Here is a 21,397-nt window from a genome sequence, read left to right as displayed (position 1 = left end):
CAGAAACAGGAGAAATGAAGACAATGATACAACTGCTAATACTGTTTCATACATAAATAAAGAAGAGATATGAATTATAAATCAAGGAACAGACACATACGTGGTCATCGATGAAGGTGAGACTGGTGGATGCAGATAAGTCCAAGTAACAACAATGAAGGGATTATAAATAAAAGTCAGTACTATGGAAACTTTGCAAAAACCGAAACGGCTCCCTCTGTGTCATGCATATTCAATGCACTGAACCTCGGCAGTGAAGCTAATTGATTTTTGACGATAGGTAATTTGGGCAGAGAGGCAATTTGACCAACGGGCAGGCAGGGATTATACAGAAATGAGAGCCCCATGTATTAGAGCTAAGTGTATGAACGATGAAAGTGAAATGTGTGCCGGATATTACTGATCATTAGTGCATTGCATACTTGACGTATGTGTGCGACTTGGTCTCAAGACTTTCATGGTTTATTCTTCTTCTTTTGTTTCGATAAATATTACTTTGTCTTTGTCTTTAACTAAGACAATTTAATTTGGACTAAAAGTACTCTAAACCATTGTTTGTTTCTGTGCACAAATTCCAAGAACACTACCCAAAACGAAATCCACATCGTTGCAGGAACGACGTGATAGAAAATTTTGATCTCTAAATTTTGCATTGACCAATCAGAATTTAGAGTGCCTCGGTGAACAATATCATGAGCAGACTGGAATGAGATTTCCTTTGACATCAGTGAGTGGTTGATGAAATACAAGACATGCGCAGTGATTAAATGGAGCGAGTAGAACCATAGTGTTTGCAAGTTAAAATGCCATGGAGTTAGTCATCTAACAAAACAAAAACAATGTTTAAAAGTAAGTTGGCCTTAGTTAAGGACAAAAACAAATAAAACCCAAGCAAAACTGATGAGCTTAAAACTTTTTCTGTTTTGCTCTGAAATGAAAATTTGTCTTCTTTGGACAAAATGCTACAAAAGGACTAACAAGTATGGTACCTTGCTGGAACCTCCATGAGGAAGGAGCATGCTAACGATTACGGCGAGATGGTTGTAAGGTTTAAAGTGCAACGAGCGTTTTTTCACTCGAGTCAATGATGGCGGTTAGGCATGCAACGGAACCAACCACAAACTACTCACTGGTGTTTGTGCCATTGACAGAGTCGTTGCAGTTGCCGTAGGAGGTACAACGTTGCGCTGTACCGTGGTAGAAAGCCCTGTAAGCAGGTTGACTGCTCCTGGTAAAGTCCCTTGCCCTGGGAGAGCAGCCACAGCTGCTGCCTGGTTACTTGGAATGACCTGTGAAATAACCTGGGATCTTACTTGATTGGTAGCAATCCTGGGACTGACAGTTGGTTGGGTCTGCAGCCTAGGCTGTTGCGCCTGCTGCTGCTGAAGCAGGGACTGAGTTGCCAGCTGCTGGGATTGAAGCTGTGACTGCTGCACTCCTGAGATAGCATTGCTTGTTGTGGCCTGATTGAGCAGTTTTTGTCCTGCAGGTAATAACACAAGGAGCATTCTAGTATCTATCTATATTGAAGGTACATCTGCATCGAACCTTTTGGCCTCTAAGCTTGCTTGGTGAGGAGGGCACAATGATGTCAGCAAATTATAGAAGGAATATGTGTTAAGGGAACAATATAGACCTCCTCATACCGAGGCAATCAAAAGAAAATGCTGCAATAGAATCTAACATGGTGTCCAACAAAATTATTTATCAATTTTGAATATTATTTCAAATATATGAATCTTATGTATAAATTTCCTTCCATTTCCATATTCTACTTAAATACTACTCATTATTGTAGAATGAAAGGGCTGGGATTGGTCAAGTTTGGGTGACATCTTTGGCCCATCTTTATTTAAGATCATTAGCAGAAGTTAATCCACACCTTCCCTTCTACCTCACCTCTTCCCATTACCCATCTGCTACTCCAAATGCATATGACATATTAAAATATCTTCAACAGTTTTCGTCATAATCGGGAATGCAAATCTAAACTGGATCAAAACTCAGCTTCATTGATATGATTGACAGAAGTGCTAGAAGTTCTAAGGAATCTTAAATCAACAACATTATTAAATCTAAAGTTAGCATTTCACATGAGAATAACAATACAGCAAAACAAGGAAAAGTTATGCTGTTATTTGAAAGGCTAAAAATCACTATCAATTACACTAGTTGACAAACCTTGGTTCTGGGCATTTGGTGTAAGGACCAGCCTCTGTATAGTTGTTCCTTGTGGTGTGGTTGTCTGAACCAGTTGGGCTTGGATGACTTGACCAGAACCCTGGACCTGGACTTGAGCTGGGGTTATTACAAACTTCTGACCTCCCACATGGACCACCTGAGCCTGGGCTGTAAACACCTGTGCTTGACCTTTTAAGAAACAAAACAAATAAATTAGAGCTAACTGAAGAACTTCCTTTAGCATTTTCATCGGATGGACAGACCTGTTTGTAGGTTCTGTAGTTTATGAAGTGTAGCACCCTGAGGCAATCAAGCATGTTATAGCTGCAGTAAAACAGGTTTATCCCTGTTATGTTGCAAAGTAAATCAAATATTTACTGTGAAAGCTTCAAGTTTGTTATTCGTGAAAAATATTTGAATAATATGATGCTGTTAAAGACTGACAATATGTCAAAACAGATTAATTAATCGAGTGAAGTAATAGCATGTCAGTTTGCTATCTACTTATGAAAACAACTTTTTATGGTTCACTCTGTAAACACCATTTCGTTCCTGTAATGTTACATTATTCAAGAGACATATCTGACTAGTACAACATGCTCAATTGTAGTAAATAAACCATTCAAAGTATTAAACCAAGTAAACCTTTCATGTTTTACTGTTTTCCTTGCAATTTAACATATCATTTCTCTGTTTACCTGTTAGTTGAGTGGGCAGACCTGTACTCGATCCGGCCACTGCCGTAGTTGGTGCGCCAATGGTGACCTTCTGAGCACCTGCAGCAGTCACTCTCACTGTTGGTGCCTGCTGAATGTTCAGCTGTGGACGCTGTACCGTACCCTGAAGTGATGAAGATGCCGGCGTCTGCAGTCTCTGGCTGTCGATTACTACATTCCTGACTCCCGGAATGTAAGGTGAAAATGTCTGTGTGGTTGTGGGCCTGATGCCTGCAGCCTGTCCAGGAGTACTGGTGGTGTACATGATCTTCTGCTGAACTCCTCCCACCTGTCCGATGATGCGGACGGCCGGTGACCCTGTACCAGACTTAGACGGGTTGTACATCATGACTGGAGCCGACTTGAGCTTCTTCCTTGCAGCCTGAGCCTGAGCCTGAGCTTGAGCCTGAGCCTGAGCTGACATCTTACTGGTAACCGTGATGGGTGTTATCTTGACTCGTTTCTGAAGCGAGGAAATAAAGAAGACAGACCTGTCAGCTAGCTTCAACACATTCCATACGATGGCAATTAAATGAAACCACACCAAGAGCGAAATTCAACAAATTCTGATGATCAACCGTGCTAAAGACTGTGCACAAATAAGGCTGATAAACTTCCCTGCACCAATAATCACAGTTCTTAAAACCTTGTGATCAAACACACATGTTAGACAACTACAAGCAAGACCCTTTCCATATTTGGATGTATTTACATTCCGATTAGGGAAAGAAAAAACCTTCTCCAAGAGAGCCTCCCTGCCTCTCCCAACAAACTGAAACTAGCTTATCCGATATTACCTGTAGCATAGATTCTTTCTGTTGCCTCAGCTGTTCCTCCAGCTGGCTCTTGAGAGCGGAGGTGTTTATAGTGACTTTATTGAGTGCATCACGTTCCTTCCTTTCTCTCTTTATCAAAGCTTTACTGTTTAATGGAGATGGAGCTGAGGTCACTGACTGCTGTTGAGAGGTTGAGGCTAATGCGGCCGCTGCCTTCTCTGCTGCCTTGCGCTGATGGTGCTGAGCCTTCTTCTCTGCATTAGCTTGGATAGTAGCATCCCGTTTCAGCCTGGCAAGAAGAGGAGCACAGCCCCACCATTTTGGGTGGTATGAGTACATTATATTCACTAACCAACAACCACTTCGTGTTTATTTTCTGAATAGATGCCTTACCTATGTATAACACCATGCTCTACCCAGACCTGATTGGACCTCAAAAATTATTTTTAATACAATTAATTCTATTACAAAAATTATTCTTAATACTATTCCATTCCAGCCCGGTAGATTCATAACCAAGAAATTTAAAAGGGGTCACAAAGGAAGGGATGGGATTGGGCCACTATGAAATGGGAGGGGTGGGGTGATAGCTGTATTGCTTGCCTACAATAATGAATTACTTAAATTGTATCAATAGGGCTTTAAATGTTACCAATAAAGGTACATTTGCCCTCTATTCCCATTCTACCCCCCACCCCCCAAGCTTTGGTTCCTGGGTCATTTCTTTGGCTATTGGGCTCTAACCATACTACATAACCAAGCATAACCACTTTCAATGACTTACTTATCACAGTACTGTTGTATTTCCCAGAGCTGCAGCTTGTCCTCTGAGATCCACTCTTCCACTACTCTGGGTCCTTTCGGTGCTTCAACCTCTAAGGTTTTCACTGGAGCAGAACTAGATCTCAGTCCTGAACGTTGTGGCTTGTGTGTTTCTGTCGGCAAAGCAACAAGTTAGTGAAGGTGGATACACCAGTTCTATGGTACGAGGAATCAATGATGATTTCTACAATGACTAATTCAGTACTGCCCATTTTACGTAATTAGCATGGTGTTTCTATGATTACTGTATATAGTAACATAAAGATCACAAATTATCAAATTTAACAAACACACAACACTTTCTTTGTAGTATGGCAATCTTTGTAGTATCTTTGCAGTATCTTTCTAGTATGGCAACTTAGTTATGTTCTTTGGGAAAAATGTTTACATTTCTGTGGTACAAGACAGCACAGGCGTGAATATCACGTCAAACACCTCTGCTGTATAATGTTCGGATATTTTGAAAGCTTTACCCAGGGATCACAGAAAAATTGTCGGCACCAGCTTTTGCTGGATTTCTGCCTTGAGAAAGATTTGCATTATTCAAGAATTGTTGATTGACTCACCTCTCCAATCATCCTCGTCCACCACAATCGGCTTGATGGTCTTTCTGAATAGAAACTCTGACACTAGACCTGTAGGAGGGATGTCCCTCTTCTTGATGACCGTTTGAGTAATGACCTCCACATCGGTGCTGTAGGTCTTGGACGTGAACGCCGACGGCTTTAGGTTCATGTCCTCCCATCTCATGCAACACCATAAGACTCGCAGTAGAAGGGCAATCCCGGAAAGAGACTTCACCGTCTGTAGACGGTAACGCCAACACAGCTTGAACGTCGGTCTGGGAGAAGGCAGGGGCCAGAAGTGACCCACGTTTTTGGTATTGTAATGGAAGCCCTCCTTGACGTCAAAAAATCCTCCCCTTCGACAGAGACGTCTCAACTCCTGCGGAGGCAGGATCATAATACTCTTCTGGCGGCTGCGAGTGGTAAACATGTAACATATGGGTAACGGCTTGACCACCTTCTTCTGTACTTTCTTCTTCCCAATCCCACCGGATAGTCTCACTCGACCCTTGAGTTTCCGCTCTACTGGACGGTCAATCTTCTCCGCTAGCTGGTGATTGACAGAGTCCAATTTCCGAAGGATCGCTTTGGAGATGTCATCGTGTGACATTCTCAACACTGGGCACGTATCTACTGGTTTCTCTATCACACTGGTGGCGGCTGCTTTAGATGAGGGATTATCCCCCTCCTTTATATTTGAATTGCTTTGCAATGTCTGTTCTTTCATATCCTCCACTGATAAACTACGTTTAGGTGCATCCAAAGTTCCGTCTGGTCGTTTCTCATTGACCGGCTCCATTTTCACACCTGCCGATTCAGCTTTTGTGTCATCCGATGCGGTATGGACCTTCTGTCCTTCAGGACCGCTTAACTCACTTTTAGGAACACTTAACTCACTTTTAGGGGCAGTTTGTCCTTGCTCAATGCTCTCCTCTTCTACTGTTTCAACCTGATTACTTGACAGAGGCAATTCACTTTGGTTGGACTTGTTCAGAGATTGGTCCAAACCATCACGATTCACTAGACTAGGCACTTTGGATTGTTCGGGAAAGCTTTCTTTTGAAAAACTTACAGTATTGTCTAAATTAGAATCGGATGTAAGGGTACTGCCCTCACCATCATGCAAGTTTTGGGTTTTCAAATTTTCTGTTTCAGGCTCAGAATGGTTAACTGCACTAGATTCTCCTTCATTTTGTACAATGTTACTACCTGAATCTGAACATAGTTCACCTGTGACCTCTTTCCTTCTATCAAGCTCTTTCACAGCTTCTGGCAGTTCCAGGAAATTTGAATTATGGGTATTACAGTTTACCTGAGGACCCTCCTCCTCCTCCACATTTTCCAATGACACAAACGAACCATTATCTTCCTTCTCTGGAGATACCCCAGACAATACTAAACTCTTACTGAGAATGTCCTCTGCATCACTCATAGAACTCTCCATGCCAACATCAGCATCATCATCTTCTGAAATCATGGCACTGTCTTCATCTTCAACAGAAGCACTGTTACTTAAATCATTTGACACAATAACTTTGTCAGTAGAGTTCTCTTCGTAATCCGCTGGTTGGATGACACTCTGAATACCTCCTTTCACTTCATCAACCTCAGACCCACCATCATCGGCGTCATCTACATGATTCTCGGTACTGCTTTCAACAGATACAGGGTGTGTTTTGGCAACACTTGAAATGTCCCTGATCTTTTCATCTACCTCCACCTTTGAAGAAAGGAATGTGTCAGTTTCTTGCCCCATTATGCTTCCTTCCTCACCTTCTTTTGTGACTTCTGTAAATTTCTCACTGGTAACACTATGATCTTCTATCGTAGCTATAGCATCATCTTGGTACTTGCTGATGATGGTCTTTATTTCTGGCTGAGCCACTTTGGGAATTTGGGAATCAGATGTACCATCGCTTTCCTTAACACAAGATTTATCATTGAAATCAATTATTTGCATTTTATCAATACTGTTTGATTGTTCACTTCTTTTGCTGTCACCTTTGAGAGAAGTAACATTGGAATCGGTCATTTCACTCACGTCTGAATGACTTTCCATTGAGGTGACATCATCAGTTGTAAGAGAGGGAGTGCTACTAACAGCTTTCTCTGTGATATCAGTACTAGTTTTATTGTCTCCCTCATCTGCTCCACCCTCAGCCCTCCTAGTTTCATTTGAAGTCTTCTCTGTGGGGGTGACTTCACTCGAAGAGCTTTCATCCATTTCGTTACACCTGGATTTTACATCAGTATCCATTGGAGTGTCTCCATCTTCCATTGACTGGTCTCCAAGTGAAACTCCCTCCAATTGATCACTATGATCCATGCCCTGAGCGGCTTCTCCAGGATTATCCTGTCGGTGACTACATTCTGATGTTATTTCTTGAACCGTTTCATGAGGACAGTCTTCCGTACCCGTCACTGTAGGGACATTATTTTGATCACTGCCAGCAGTAACCCTTTGTGGATCAGTATTACTCTGAGAAACTTCAGGATCTGTATTTGCAGGGATCACTTTTGCAGCAGCAGTTGAAGACTTCATTCCCTGAGATCCCATCTCCTGATCACTGCTACACAGACTCGCCTCCTGCTGTACACTGGGCAAAACACTGTCCGAAACCTCCTTCTGATCAGATGTGGAAGAAACATTGGATTTTAGTTTGTCATTAACTGGAGAGTCACTCTTTGACAAAGTAGTACTGTCCGACTGTTTGTCATTAGCCTCCTTCTTCATCTCGCCACTGTCGTCTCTCTCCTGCGAGTGTTCTTCCACCTCATTTGCTGTTGCTTTGTCTCTGTCACCATGACTACCTGTGTGTTTAGTAGGTAATTCACTTACTGTTGCATCCATTGTACTGCTACTTCCACTATCCATCGCCTCCAGGCTGTGCAAAGCTTCAACATTGTTCACAACGCATTCTTCGCTGGATTTCAAACCACTTTGACTATCGTCACTGTGACCAGCATCATTCGGTAACTCTCGTGCATCTTCAGTTTTAAGATCGGTGACCAAAGATTCACTCATCGTTGCCAATCCTTCTTGAGTAGAATTTTGTGAGGATTCTTTGTTCTGACTGACATCACTTTCAGCATCTTTCATTTCAATATCTACAGTAGGCACTACACTCATGCCATCATCTCTTTGTCCTTCAGATGCACTGAGTGCCTTCTCTTTGCTATTGTCCACATTATCATTAGCTCCAGTACTAGCCTCCCCATCCTCCAATCTGCTTTCTGTATCGTCTCCAAGTTTCTCTTTCTTACCTACATCATCTCCATCTTGGTTGTCACTTTTATCCACAGCCACCACATCCATAGCAAGGCTAGAAGAATCTGTAATGTCAGTCCTGATTTCACTTTGCTCAGGCGCACTTTTTACATCATCGCTGTCTGTTTCATTCTTTGCTTCCTTGTTGGAATCACCAACGACAGTTTCTACTTTACTCACATGTGGAAGCGTCTTACTATCTGAATCACTTTTACCACTTGTTGCCTCAACTTGAAGCAAATTTTTAGCAACCTCTGTTGTCACCTGCTCCTGTTTCACAGGGTCTGCTTCTTTCTTTACTGCCACATTCGATTCTCCTTCTTCCTTAACTTTTTGCGCCTCTTTCAGTTTGGCAGCTTCCACTCTTTTCAGTTCATCTTCCAGCTCTTTCTTCTTCTTCTCCAAATCCATGTATTTTTCATATTTCTGCTGTTGGACTTTCAACGTCTCTTGACTTTCGACTTCCATCCTCATGCGCCTTTCCAAGAGTCCCTCAAGTCTGGACTTATACGGGATCACCTTGTAGAAGGTCCTGGGGTAGTTCTGTAACAGAGCACTGATGTCTATGTTGGGCATCTTCATGTCCCTATATGGAATTTTCTTGACCCTGTCCACACTTTCATTAGCTGCTTTAGTCAGCTTGGCCAGCATCATGGTGCAGCTTTTATTGTACGGACTATCGGGCATAACTTCTTCCAAATTACTGTCGGTAGAGTCGCTCTCCATGTCCATTTCCGTGGCTTTCTCAGCATTTCCAGTGACCGACGTTTCTGGTGGATTAGAGCCACCCTCACTATCTTGAGGTTTCTCCACTGCCGCCGAGCTCTCCTCCTCCTTCGACTCTGATCCTTTCTCTTCAGACGGAGCGTCATCAGGCTTATTGGATTCACTCATTGGCTCAGAGGATGTTTTCTCATCCACATGCGCTCCATCTTCATGACACACCGCGGCGTCACCTTTCTTATCATCAGTCGTCTCAGATGGTTTTACCTCCTCTAAATCATCTGCCTTTTTCACCTCATCATGTTCACCATCCTTCTGGGTAGCCTCTGAAGGCTCCCTAGGTCCTTCAGAAGTAGTCTGGGAGTCATCTTGGTTTCCCTCTTCGACAGTAGTTTTCATATCGGATGATTCCTTTGTGTCATCTACATTGTCATCTACCTCCATTGCTGTTTCACTCGCCTCTCCTTTCTCTTTGTCATCGACATCTGCCATTTGACTGTCCTCTGCTCCTCCCTGAGAGTTTATCTCTTCCTCATTGGACTGTAATTCTTCTTCCATCTTTGAGTCACTTACCGGCGCTTCTTCTACATCCATGCTTTCTTCATCTTCCTTGGAAGTATCTTCCTTGGAAGTATCTTCCTTGGAAGTATCTTCCTTGGAAGTAGCTTCCTTGGAAGTTTCTTCTTCAACATCTTCCATTATCTCACTAGCATATTCTTCTGCTTTTTCCTTACTTTCCATTTCTGTGTCTTTAGGTGGTGGATGCTTTGATTTCTTCATCTTCTTCTTGGTGTGGTGTGACCTTGATGGTGTTACCTCATTACCCTTTGTTTTGCCTTTCTTCAGCTTGGCAAGTGGGACAGTTTCATCATCATCTGTATCCAAGAACCCATTCATAGCAGTCCTGAAGTTGTTTTCTTCATCTGAAATGCAGAATTTGGGCAGTGTTGGCAAGAAGATTTCAAAAAGACATATTTCAGAGGGATTTTCATTTTTTTTGGGGGGGGGAGGGGCAAAGAGCAAGATGCATAGGCCTACAATGCTGCTAAATATATGGCATTATGTTATATATTATAAACAAAGTTCTAAGTTGAACTGCTTTTCAAATTGAGGTCATGATAAATATGGTCTTCTTCTGATTACGAAAACTCTTAAAAATTATGTTCAATATTAATTTGTAACATGTAGAAATGCCCCACCAAACCAACTGGGAAACACTTTGCCACCTATACTATTCATTGTTCAGTTGTCATTAAACATTTTTTGTTCAATTCATGTGTTAACAAATGAATTCTTATCATACGGCAGGAAATAATTTAGTGTTCTAACAGGCTCTGAATTTTGTCTAGAGCTTTATAAAATACTATGGTTTCTATGTTCAAAACTGCTACGCATATTCTCAATATTGTATAACAATTTGTGAATTCTTTGGATAAATTATTCCCTGTAAAGTTGATAACGGATGTCATCATGAACCCTAACCACCATGGCAACTGAAAATGTCTTTTTACCAAAATGGTACCGTATATGATCGTGAATATGTGGATATCATTCCTACCACATACAGTATTGCTGTGAAAGGATTTTGTGTGTCACTCATGCATGGATTTTTAAGTAGGCAAATTTAGGAATATCCTGGTTCTAAATCATTAGACCAGAAAGCCTGAAGGCTTTGTGATTCCTTGCCATATATAACTTGCTCAAAGTTCCACTTAACAATCTAACAGATTTATGTAGAGCAAGTGAATTAAATTTGTCCAAAACTTAAGTGAGAACCAAAAACAGATCATAGATTTTCAGCTCTTATTTGTAGCACTCACTTATGGGCATCAACCGATTAATTCACTGGCAAGGATTTTATAATATAGAAGTCTTATTCCAAAATATTTCAATATCCAGAAAGAACAGCCTTCCTATGCGAAAAAGACTCTTTTGATGTTCTAGGTACAGTATGAGCAAATTTACATTATCTTTTACCAATTTTGAGCAAGCAAATTAGCTCTGCCACCATCCATCCTTTTAATAATTGTTATTAATGAATGAGAGTTACATGAAATTGTTTATTCACTGTGAAATATTTACTTACTGCCAGAGCCAAAGTCATCTGGAATGTATCACAGAGAAAAAGGCCAATTGTCATACATTTTGAGATAACTTGTAGATCCCTTGAGGCAATTTTGAGGTCATTTGAGATAACCTGTTGACCCTTTGAAGCTGAGTGTAGAAACTGATTAGGGCCATTGGAGAGTGTGTTTAAATCAACAATTTAGACAAGAGTATCAACTCTTTGAAGCAGATTTCATTTCTTGGTTGAATATATGTTTTTGAAGATAACCTTGACCTACTGTATAGTTTATAATTCACAAATTAAACTGAAGCTGATCAAACTATGTTCAACAAAAGAAAAACTTTAGCAATCAGAGAGCTCACAGATTAATTTGGAGTTGTCCTCATATTAAGAGGAATTCAGACTTTGACACCTGTTGACCTTGTGTGACCTTTGACCGCGTTAGAAACCACTAGGGTTCTCATACTTTCTAAAGTGGATATACCAAGTGTGAAGTTCAACAAAGAGTAGAAAGTATCCTTCAAACTGCTGTAACTGGCAAAATGCATTACTCCAAATTTGAAGAGTTATGTCAGATCCATTCAAGTATTCAGAATTTTCTTAAACCTATTCTGATGGAAATGTTTTGACAATTAGTCTCCCTTTAAAATAAATTTCACCTCAAGTGACATCAAACACAAAGAGAGTCCATGTCTCATTGCTGGCAATGCTAGAAGAGGTTATCAATTACACTGCTATAAAGCTATTCTCATTCTCTGAGGCTCAATCTAATAAGTGGAGATAACCAGGTTTGAGAAGAGAAGCTGCACAAACTATCTGAGAGGGCTTGATTTCAAGTTTTCACAATATACATGCACAAGATGATCTCTGACCTATTATGTGTGTAAATGTTAATTCTGCACCTTCACACTGAATGGTTTGAACCTGCAAATTGCTTACAATTTGAGAAACACTCAATGAGAGATGCAAATTTGAATTATTTGACCAAATTCCAATGGCCTAGTCATGCATTGCTTACATTAAAGTAATACATGTATTAAGTAAACTGTGGACACATGGTTTTAACTCTTTAACTATTGTTGAGCTCCAGTTTAGCAGCAAGGTTGCAACACTAATTTGTACCTGCATACAAGTTAAATTTCAACCAGGGAATGCACATGATTATCACATTGATATATTGCCCTGGATTTATAGCATTTGACCAGTATGAAGTCTTGACATCCACTGACCATTGTTTCCTGTACAAAATTCCTTAGGAAACTGACACTAGAACTAATGAAATTGGAAATGTTACTTGATCCTCGATGATAACAAGTGACATGTTGCCCAAATTTTAACCAAAGATCTGTAATATGCAATGTTGTTTTCACTCTGGTACAATGATGAACATATAATCAATTTATGCCAACTACATGATTGTCTTTTCTTGAGAAAGCGTTGGCAATAAGGTAACCAACCAGCAAGCACAAAGGGACAGTCGCCAATGGAGATATGCAGAAAGTACACAAATCTGAGACTTGACTTTGGAAGTATCACACACCTTGTGATTCTGCCGACTTATAGAACCGAATGCAAAAATGAACTGCGGTTTCAATGATGTAAGGAGCAGTTTTCTTCATGAATCTGATGTAATGTATAGTGAGAGTGTACAACATACTTGATCTTAGTAATACATTGAAAAGCAGTGTGATGTGACAAACAATAAATTCACAACGACACAGGTTAACCTGCAATGATCTTTGACCTCAACAAAAGGCTTCTTGTACTAAATGTGATACATCAACATAATAAATATGCCATCTGTCCATGTTTGAATATTGTGTAAACATGATTTTCACAATTTGACCCCTGGTGAACTCAATTGACCATTGACCTCCGCCCACATTAGGCTTCTTGTACTCAATGTGGTACAACTACATACCAAATCTGCGGTCTGTCCAAGCTTCCCTTACGATATTATGTTTAGGAAGGTGTGTTAGTGTACAGAGACAAGTAAGAGGGGAATGAAGTAAATGTTTGTTGACCCTAAATGACCTTTGACCTCCACAAAAAACATTAGGCTTCTTGTAATCAATGTGGTACTTCTACACACCAAATATGAGGTCTGCCAAGCTTTCTTTCATGAGATATCGTGTTCACAAGGTTTTCACAATTTGACCCCTGGTGACCCCATCTGACCTTTGAACTCCACAAAAAACAATAGGCTTCTTTAACTCAATGTGGTACTTCTAAATATGAAATTGGTCCGACCTTCCCTTCTTCAGATATGTTTACAAGCTGGGCGTCATAAACGCACACAAACATACTGTGTACCCACACCCACACATATGCTGTCATGAATGCAAAGGTTAAGATTATCATCGAAACCAAAAACAAAATATTTTACTTAAATTGCGCTCACCTGCTTCAGCTTTTCTGATACTTTCGTCTAGAAAGATCTTAGCCGGGCTTGGAGGAGGCAGAGGTCTTCTCTTCCGGGTTGAGCTCACCCAATACCATCCACCACCAAAGAATGTCCGGAATTCTTCTCCTTTGTGTTTCCAAATCTGATAAATGATGAAAAGAAAAGAATTATTCCAAATCTCACACATTGCCCTGGCACGGTTGAAAGAATTAAGACCTACAGTATACACCGTTCAGAATGGGTTCGTTCCAAATCCTGCATATGAGCCATCTGGAACTGAAATACATACTTTTTTTACTTCTATCTTAATCACACAGGACTTGCAACTTGATGTCATAACTGTAAACTATGACTTCTTTAATGTAACTTGCTCATCCAACACAATCAGAGAGGTGCATTAATCAATGATAAATGGATTGCACATTCACCTCAGTACTGCCATGCAAAACAGTTCCATGGCATACACTGCATGTTTGCAACATTTTTTACCTTTCCTTGTTGTGTAAACTTACTGACGCAAACAAAGGACTGAATTTATCGAGTGAACTGACAGCCAAATTTTTTTGCACTCATGATTTTGATGAAAGGTTATTAAATTTCTCTTTGTGAAAACATGTTGACAGATTGAAAATGTTTAAGTACTTCCCTATCTGCTACTCACTAGCACCACAACTGAGATAGTATTGCACCATAATCATTCTAAGCCAGCAAAACCTTGAGAAGCAGTGAAGGACATGTTTAGTCTTTCTACTGAAAATTCCAAAATTTTGTAAGATGGAAAATACACATGGCTATGAACGTTAAATAATAAATACATTTTACGATATTGGACTTCTTCCTTTCCAATAGAGCTGACATAAATTTAATTAAATTTGAAGGCTTCATGCAAGCTGAATTTGGAGTAGAGTCATGAGATTAAAATCATGGCCTCAGTAATATTACAGTATACTTAGAATTCAGTGCACTACCAGCTTCCAAAGATCTGGTATTTTCTTTCACAATAAACAATTATGATGGTTGGAAATATTTGAGTAAGTCACTGTGTAGGATGCAATCTCATGGTCCAGCGACTTCATTGAAATAACCATTGTAATTGTCATAATAATAAAAACCTGGACACAACGACACAGGTATGTCCACACGGGATACACTAAGAGGGTAAAGACAGTTTTGGCATTTAGTCTGGATCAACCAGCACCTGAGTTTAGCAAATGACAAACTAAAATATGTACATACCTGATGTTTGATAGGGAAGCAGTATTTGACCCATGGTGAAATCTTATGCAGGTCATCCTCCAGGTCACTTTTCCTCTTCTCTGCCCGTTTTCTCTCTTCTTTTTCCATAACGGTCACTTTCTTGAGCTTGGTATGACCGAGACCGTCGGTCCAGACTGGAAAGAACACCACTGGTTTGATAGCACACTCCAGCACGGACAACGCCAAGGCAAACGCTTGTGGCTTGGAACACATGTGGACTGCCTTGATCCAATTGTTGCGGTGAGTCGGCCAATTCGTGTGCATGAAAGGTGTGGGAATGTTACTCTCTAACTGAGTGATGGTCAGCCTTAATGTCGAAATGGTCAGAATCTTATTACCATAGATAGTTCCTTGCCACTTAAACTCAACCGGTGACTGAATACCAAACTTGTTTGCCAGGTGGCGCTTCTTGTCCCTGTCTTCGGCGTGCTGGGGTTTATTTAGGGCCAGCCGATTTGTGGAAAACTGATTCTCATAGAGTTTATAGTTGCCTTCCATACCGAGTTTAAAGAATGTCTCTTTGATGACGTCGGGCTTCTTGGGCTCCACCGCCGAGATCTCTCCTTTAGCGTTGATCACTAGCATCGGTTCGTCTTTCCGGACAGCCGACCGAAGGACCCTTCTCTCACTTGGAGTGGTGGTCGACTGCTTGGGTATAGTATTAGTATAGGTAACAAAAGGGGTGCTCTTAGGAGGAGGAGGTTTGTAATTGGGATTTCTAGACCTAGTCATGATTCTCCTTGAAGATGAACCATCCTCTTGTTTCTCACCTGCAGTAACTCCATCTCCTTTATCTATCCCGCCTTCAGCTTTTCCTGCCTCCGAGGTCTCTTTCTGCTCTTTGCTTTCAGAACCTGTATCGGCTGAAGACGTATCTTTGTCTTTGTCGGTTTCACCACCTTTGGTTTCACTTGTACCAGTTCTAACAGTTTCATTCTCTCCTGCTTCACACTTATCAATTCCCTGAGATTTATCATAAGCTTTTTGCTCTTCCTGAATCTTTCTTTCCTCAGCCTCTTTTTGCTGTTTTCTTTCTTCTTCTAACCTCTTTTCTTCCTCCAATCTCTTTTCTTCCTCCAATCTCTTCTCCTCCTCTAATCTCTTTTCTTCCTCTAATCTCTTCTCTTCCACTAATCTCCTCTCTTCCTCTAATCTCTTTTCTTCCTCTAATCTCTTTTCTTCCTCCACTCTTCTCTCTTCTGCCAATCTCTGCTCTTCTTCTAACCTTTTTTCCTCCTCTATTTTCCTCTCTGCTTCCAATCTCTTCTCTTCCTCCAATCGTTTCTCCTCTTCCACTCGTTTCTCCTCCTCTTCTATCTTCCTCCTTTCTTCTTCTTCCTTAGCCTTTTTGGCATCTAAAATTTCTCCTAAAAGAGAAAACACAGAAGCTGAGATAAGAATGTGATGTTTTGAAGTTGAGCTCAAAATTGAAATAAAACCTTAAAAAATGTATACTAAATACTTTAACAGTAGCATTATAAGATACAATTACTGACACAGCTGGTTGCCTTTCATAACAGGTAGTTCACTTCTCATTAGATGTAGTAAGTAGTCATTTGGAATAAACATTTTCACAAAACACCTGCATAAATAAACTAATGAATGAGTGAGTGTTGTGTATAATACACAATTTAGAGCTGCACTCTGCAATCCATCATGTACAGTACCTTCACAAACATATGCCAATCATGACAGCTGAAATCACGCCTTGCAGTATTGACAGGTTCCCTACAATCACATTAATATGAACAGGTACTTTTTATCACAGGACGAAAGCACTTTTGCAAACAATGCGAATCAGAGTTTCCTTCATCAACGTGGATACTTGTCTTTGTCTGTTAACACTATAATCGTTTGAAATAAAAACAAAGGACAATGCTTACGTCATGAACTACAAATTTGTGCAATGAGACTGGATGCTAAGTTAAATTGCTGGGCTCTAGAGTATGCATCACAATAGTGTATTATTTATTGCAGAGTTCTTGCTTTCCTTACTTTAATCTCATTGCCATGTAAGTTAGATTACATCTGCAACTTGACTTACCATTGGCTATGTCAAGGCACGATCTGTGGGATCCCTTGTACTGACTGGTCAATTCTTCTGTTTTCTTCATGCCATCGAGTATGTCTGGCATCGCCTCTGAGAGTACCTGACATAGGTCTTTATCCCATACCATAGGATCCAAAGCTTGCATCAGTTCTTCCAGCTGTAGCTTAGTACTGTAGTAGATAATATCATCTTCTGATTCACTGTGCATAAAACAAACAAAATACAATTTATAAATTCAAACAACACAGAAGACTATATAAACTACACAAAACAAGGGGTGTCCTGGTGTCAGACAATGCTGCAAATATATGGAAAGACAAGTTACATTTCACCAGGGCCAAGTTTTAATGGTTGTCCAGTCAACTGAGATGACCAAAATCAGCTTTGGAGGTCATCCAGCAGATGACTTATTGTTTACCAGTTGATCGAATTCAGATTCCCAAATATCCCCTAAAAATGATAAATTGGTACCACATTGGATACTAAATAAACCAAAAATTGTGGTAGGCTTGTGATCTACCCCAAGGGGAATTTTACTTGCCCAAAGCTGGTGTTTTCTGTTCACCAAACCTAGTGCTAATATTTTGATCATTTTTTGTTGCTTTGCTACAATTTTCAGACAACAAAATTTGCTGTTCAGATTACCAAAGGTGTGACTTGATGAGTAACTACCAGGAAAAATCCTTCAATTCCCACAATGTTACCCCAGATGATTTCTTTCAGCTTATCATCTCAAAAATCTTGTTCTTAATCATGACTACAAAGACACACACTGTGATATGTAGTGTATTACAAAGGGTTGTGTTTTAAAGAAATTCACAATGCGATCACAGACAACTCCATGGTGATGCCTTTTTTTATTTATATTCGGCCCATCTTTTTCCTCTGATGACTGATTTTCATTCATGATTATTTTTGGTAAAAATTGAAGGATTTTAAAAAAAATCATAATTTATCGGAGCTAACAACAACAACAACAACAGAGCATAGCTGATTCAAAGATTGCAAAAATATCACTTGAAAAACTAAATCATACTGATGATGTATGTAGGCTGTTGGCACCGATAATTCTCTTCATTATGCTTGGTCAGACTTCTAAAGATTCAAGTTATAGTCAAAAAGAGACATGTGTATTTACTGGAACATTAATATGGATAAATTGTTAGAAACATCATTGTAACTCTTTAGTGGCTAGGAAGGGTTTTAGAAATGGTGCCCGGCAAGGTAGGCCTTTGCGATAATTTGGAAAGTGCAGACAGAGTGGATGTTTGGAATCAGATAATCATGTTTCTATTGCTTATCCTTTCTGCAGGTTTAGGTTATACTCAACTAGACTATTTCTATTAACTTATAAATCAGATGAGCAAACAGTTTATTTTGTTTCTGTTTGTTTGTATTCTCTTACAGAAGAAGTGACAGCATTCTGAACTATTCTTTTAATTCCGTAGAATTGATTTCTGTAACCTTATCTCCTACTTTTCCTTACCACTTTTTGAGATGTATGATAATTAACATGATCCTACACTAGAGCTAATATTGATACTGTCTGACTACAAATTTGAAGGAGAAAGTGTACCCACTTCACCAATGGCAATTGCAGCATTTTGTGGGCACTGGGCACCACAGGTAGAGTCATGTTTAAGGGGTACAATGACAGAATACTTTCTGAAAAATAAAGGCACCAACAGAAAAAGCCAACAGAGTTAATGGGTTTGTCATGCAGAAGTTTAGATGGCTGTCTTTTCTTCTTTACTGTTAAAAAAAGCAACTTGTCACTGACGGGGCTGATTTTTAGGCATCCCAATCCCCCAAGACAATCAGTTCTAATCACTTTGTCAGTTCTGTAACAGGAGCATAACTACCATGTATGAAAGGGTATTCAGACTGACAACAGAATACACTTTGCATAATTTGAACATCAAAGCAATGTTTACATCATTCTTGTACAAACCTGCAGAAATGGCTCACTGGATCATATTATTTAGTACACAGTAATCCCGACTCCCATCTCCACTTAACCTTGTTATGTTTTTAATGCCACATATAGGTCTTTTTGACAATCGATACTTACACAAACAACCTTCTGCATAGAAACCAGTATTTTCTACCATGTCTGTCCATACCAAGGGGTTCCTGTCGAATCAGGAGACCACTCTTCTCAATGTCAGAGATGCAGTCATTCACTCCAGCTACTTGATGTGCCTTGCAAACAGAACATAGCCAGTCATCTTCTGGCACTGCTTTAAGGGGTGGCTCCACACACTCCAAGTGATAAACAGCCGAACAAGTTTCACAACATATAAGATCACCTAATCTATGACAAGAACGGCAATGATCATCATAGGTAATGGCACCCTCACTAATAATTTCCTCTCTAACTTTATTGGACATTATAAATTGGTCACATAGAAACTGCAATACTTTCAATTTATCAGATACTGGAACAAATGGATAACTTTCATCTTCCAAGAACGAAAGAACATATCTGAACTCTCTGTCACTTTCAACGTACTGATGTACAAGAGCTGGCCATGTCATCCCATCCATCAGAAAGTGCTGTACATTTATACTATCACGTTGATCATGAGCTCCAAAAGTTGTACTACTTGACTCCTCCTCTCTGAGCATTGCACGAAGTAGAGCAAGTTGTGCTTCTGACAAAAGGGCACATTGTTCGTCACTAATTAGAGCAGCGCAAAATTCTTCAAACCGGAAAGGAGACAGCCGCAACTGGGTATAGAAGTGCCTAAGCACTTCATACACAGCCAGAGCTGGCATGACATCTTTGCTCTCGATTAAAAGATCTTCACTAGATTTTGGTAATGTCAATTGTGGGACATTTATTTCTTCTTTGCACCACACGGGAGATGGTGCACGATTTACTCTAGAGTGGATAAGTTTTCTTTTCGCACTACTCACTGAGCTTACTTCACTTTCTGCCTCTGACGCTAGTTCACTTTCAGCATCGGACAAATTATCTGAAACATTGTCAGCGTTTTCGTCAGAGGAATCTTCACTGTCTGAATCCGGACTTTCGTAGTCCACTGCTGCTTCCTCCTCGGAGCTGCTCTCCCCAAATTCAAACTTCTTCTTCTTCTTACTAGACTTTTTCTTGGAGGACTTTGGTGTCCCTGAAGGGGTACCAGCTGCATTCCCAGCAGTCTTATTCTTAGGTGTTTTTGATTTTGAGCTAGGCTGACGTTTGTCACCTGCAATGACTTGTTTAATAAGTCTTTGACTCCTACGAGCCGCTTCTCTGCTAGCCCTGCCATTACTTTCTTTAAAGTCTGACAAATGGGTACTTGTTGAAGATTGACTTACGGGGGTGCTTGAACGAGAGCTGGAAGGACTTTCATGGGAACTTGTTCCAGCGTTCCCTCGACCGATTTTGGTACGATTCGGCGGTGTTGAGTCTCTGGAGCTGGACGCATTTTTCGGTGGACGACCACGACCTCTCTTCATGACTAGTAAAGCTCGAAACAGGCTCCTGTTAGGCTTTACACTGTTATTCACATGTGGTTACTACTAGAAAAGTCGGATGGCAGAGTAGTTCGTGTGTTTGGGTTTTCAATCGACACTGAACTTAGCGGCAACATTTCAGGTCCGCCATCCTTTCATGAGAATTGACCACGTGACCTACATTAATTACGATGCTCTCTTTTTCTCCTCAGAATTTCACCTCATTTCACGGGGATAATATCATTCGTCATCATACGGTGAATTTTGAACATATTTGCATCCCGAGATATTCCGTGGTAATTTTTGCCGTCAGATCTTGATCCATGTACGGCCTTACAGTCTTTCGTCCACTGAGTAGTAGAACCAATCTGATTGGCTTAAGACCTCAGCCATTATTATTTTATTTCATTCTTTATAATAGTATACTCATAAAATTGCACACCATATTAATATTTTCCTCTAAAAATGCAATTATTATATCAAATTATAAGAAATTTAGATAGTAGTATGTATAGATAAGGACACATTTATAAACAAATATGGTTAGAATCAATTTGGTATCAATGACCAATCACAGATTGTTTAACACAGGATCGTCACAAAGATTGAATTTTTTTATGGCCTATTATTGCCAATCTACGCAATATCGAGTTTATTTTTTCTAACAACAATAAGAGCAATTTTCATCTACAATTTTAAGAATATTTTTCCTTTTAGTGCCTTTTCATTGCATTTTCCCTTTTTATCATGTGTAATAGTTCTCCTGTCGGCAAGAAAATTGCGATTTTTTTTATATTTTGAGTAGCACAATCGCTGGGCGTTAAATAGTGAGAGCTCCTCCTACTTTATGTGAAAACTGGGCGGAGCCTTGGGAGAGTGTCAGTGCTTTTCATGGCAAGCCGTTTAATTTAATTTCCTCGAAAGTCTCTACGTCGAAGTACATAACATTTTCTAATAAATTATTGGGTCAATACTACAATAAAAGGGCTGAGATAAGGTTTTGCAAACATATGTCTCCAACACTAGTTACTGTACGCAGATACATTCAACTCGTATTTACAATAGACCCAAATCACATTATATCAACCTGAAAAAATTGCACAACAT

At 40.0% G+C, this 21,397-nt stretch overlaps 1 protein-coding gene across 3 annotated transcripts in view; it reads right to left on the bottom strand.

Annotated features, from left to right (window-relative positions):
• The window catches only part of LOC139960484 (nucleosome-remodeling factor subunit BPTF-like), a 29,773-nt gene extending 9,135 nt beyond the window's left edge, over positions 1–20,638 (bottom strand). The window contains exons 1-10 of one of the 3 annotated variants that reach the window (XM_071958868.1): positions 18,903–20,638; positions 16,826–17,031; positions 14,761–16,148; positions 13,522–13,666; positions 5,062–9,975; positions 4,458–4,608; positions 3,695–3,962; positions 2,880–3,360; positions 2,182–2,370; positions 1,131–1,483 (exon numbers count right to left, since the gene is read on the bottom strand). In XM_071958868.1, the coding sequence (XP_071814969.1) occupies positions 1,131–1,483; positions 2,182–2,370; positions 2,880–3,360; positions 3,695–3,962; positions 4,458–4,608; positions 5,062–9,975; positions 13,522–13,666; positions 14,761–16,148; positions 16,826–17,031; positions 18,903–20,293 (9,486 nt within the window). In that variant the 5' untranslated portion in view covers positions 20,294–20,638. The remainder of the gene's footprint in view (positions 1–1,130; positions 1,484–2,181; positions 2,371–2,879; positions 3,361–3,694; positions 3,963–4,457; positions 4,609–5,061; positions 9,976–13,521; positions 13,667–14,760; positions 16,149–16,825; positions 17,032–18,902) is intronic. The other 2 variants (XM_071958869.1, XM_071958870.1) reach the window with 2 other exon arrangements.
• Between the last annotated feature and the right edge of the window lie 759 nt (positions 20,639–21,397).

Source organism: Apostichopus japonicus, chromosome 19 (genome assembly GCF_037975245.1).
Source record: "Apostichopus japonicus isolate 1M-3 chromosome 19, ASM3797524v1, whole genome shotgun sequence".
Lineage (NCBI taxonomy): Eukaryota > Metazoa > Echinodermata > Holothuroidea > Aspidochirotida > Stichopodidae > Apostichopus > Apostichopus japonicus.
Note: the sequence above shows the minus strand (reverse complement) of the source record. Positions and strands in the feature narration are given on the sequence as shown.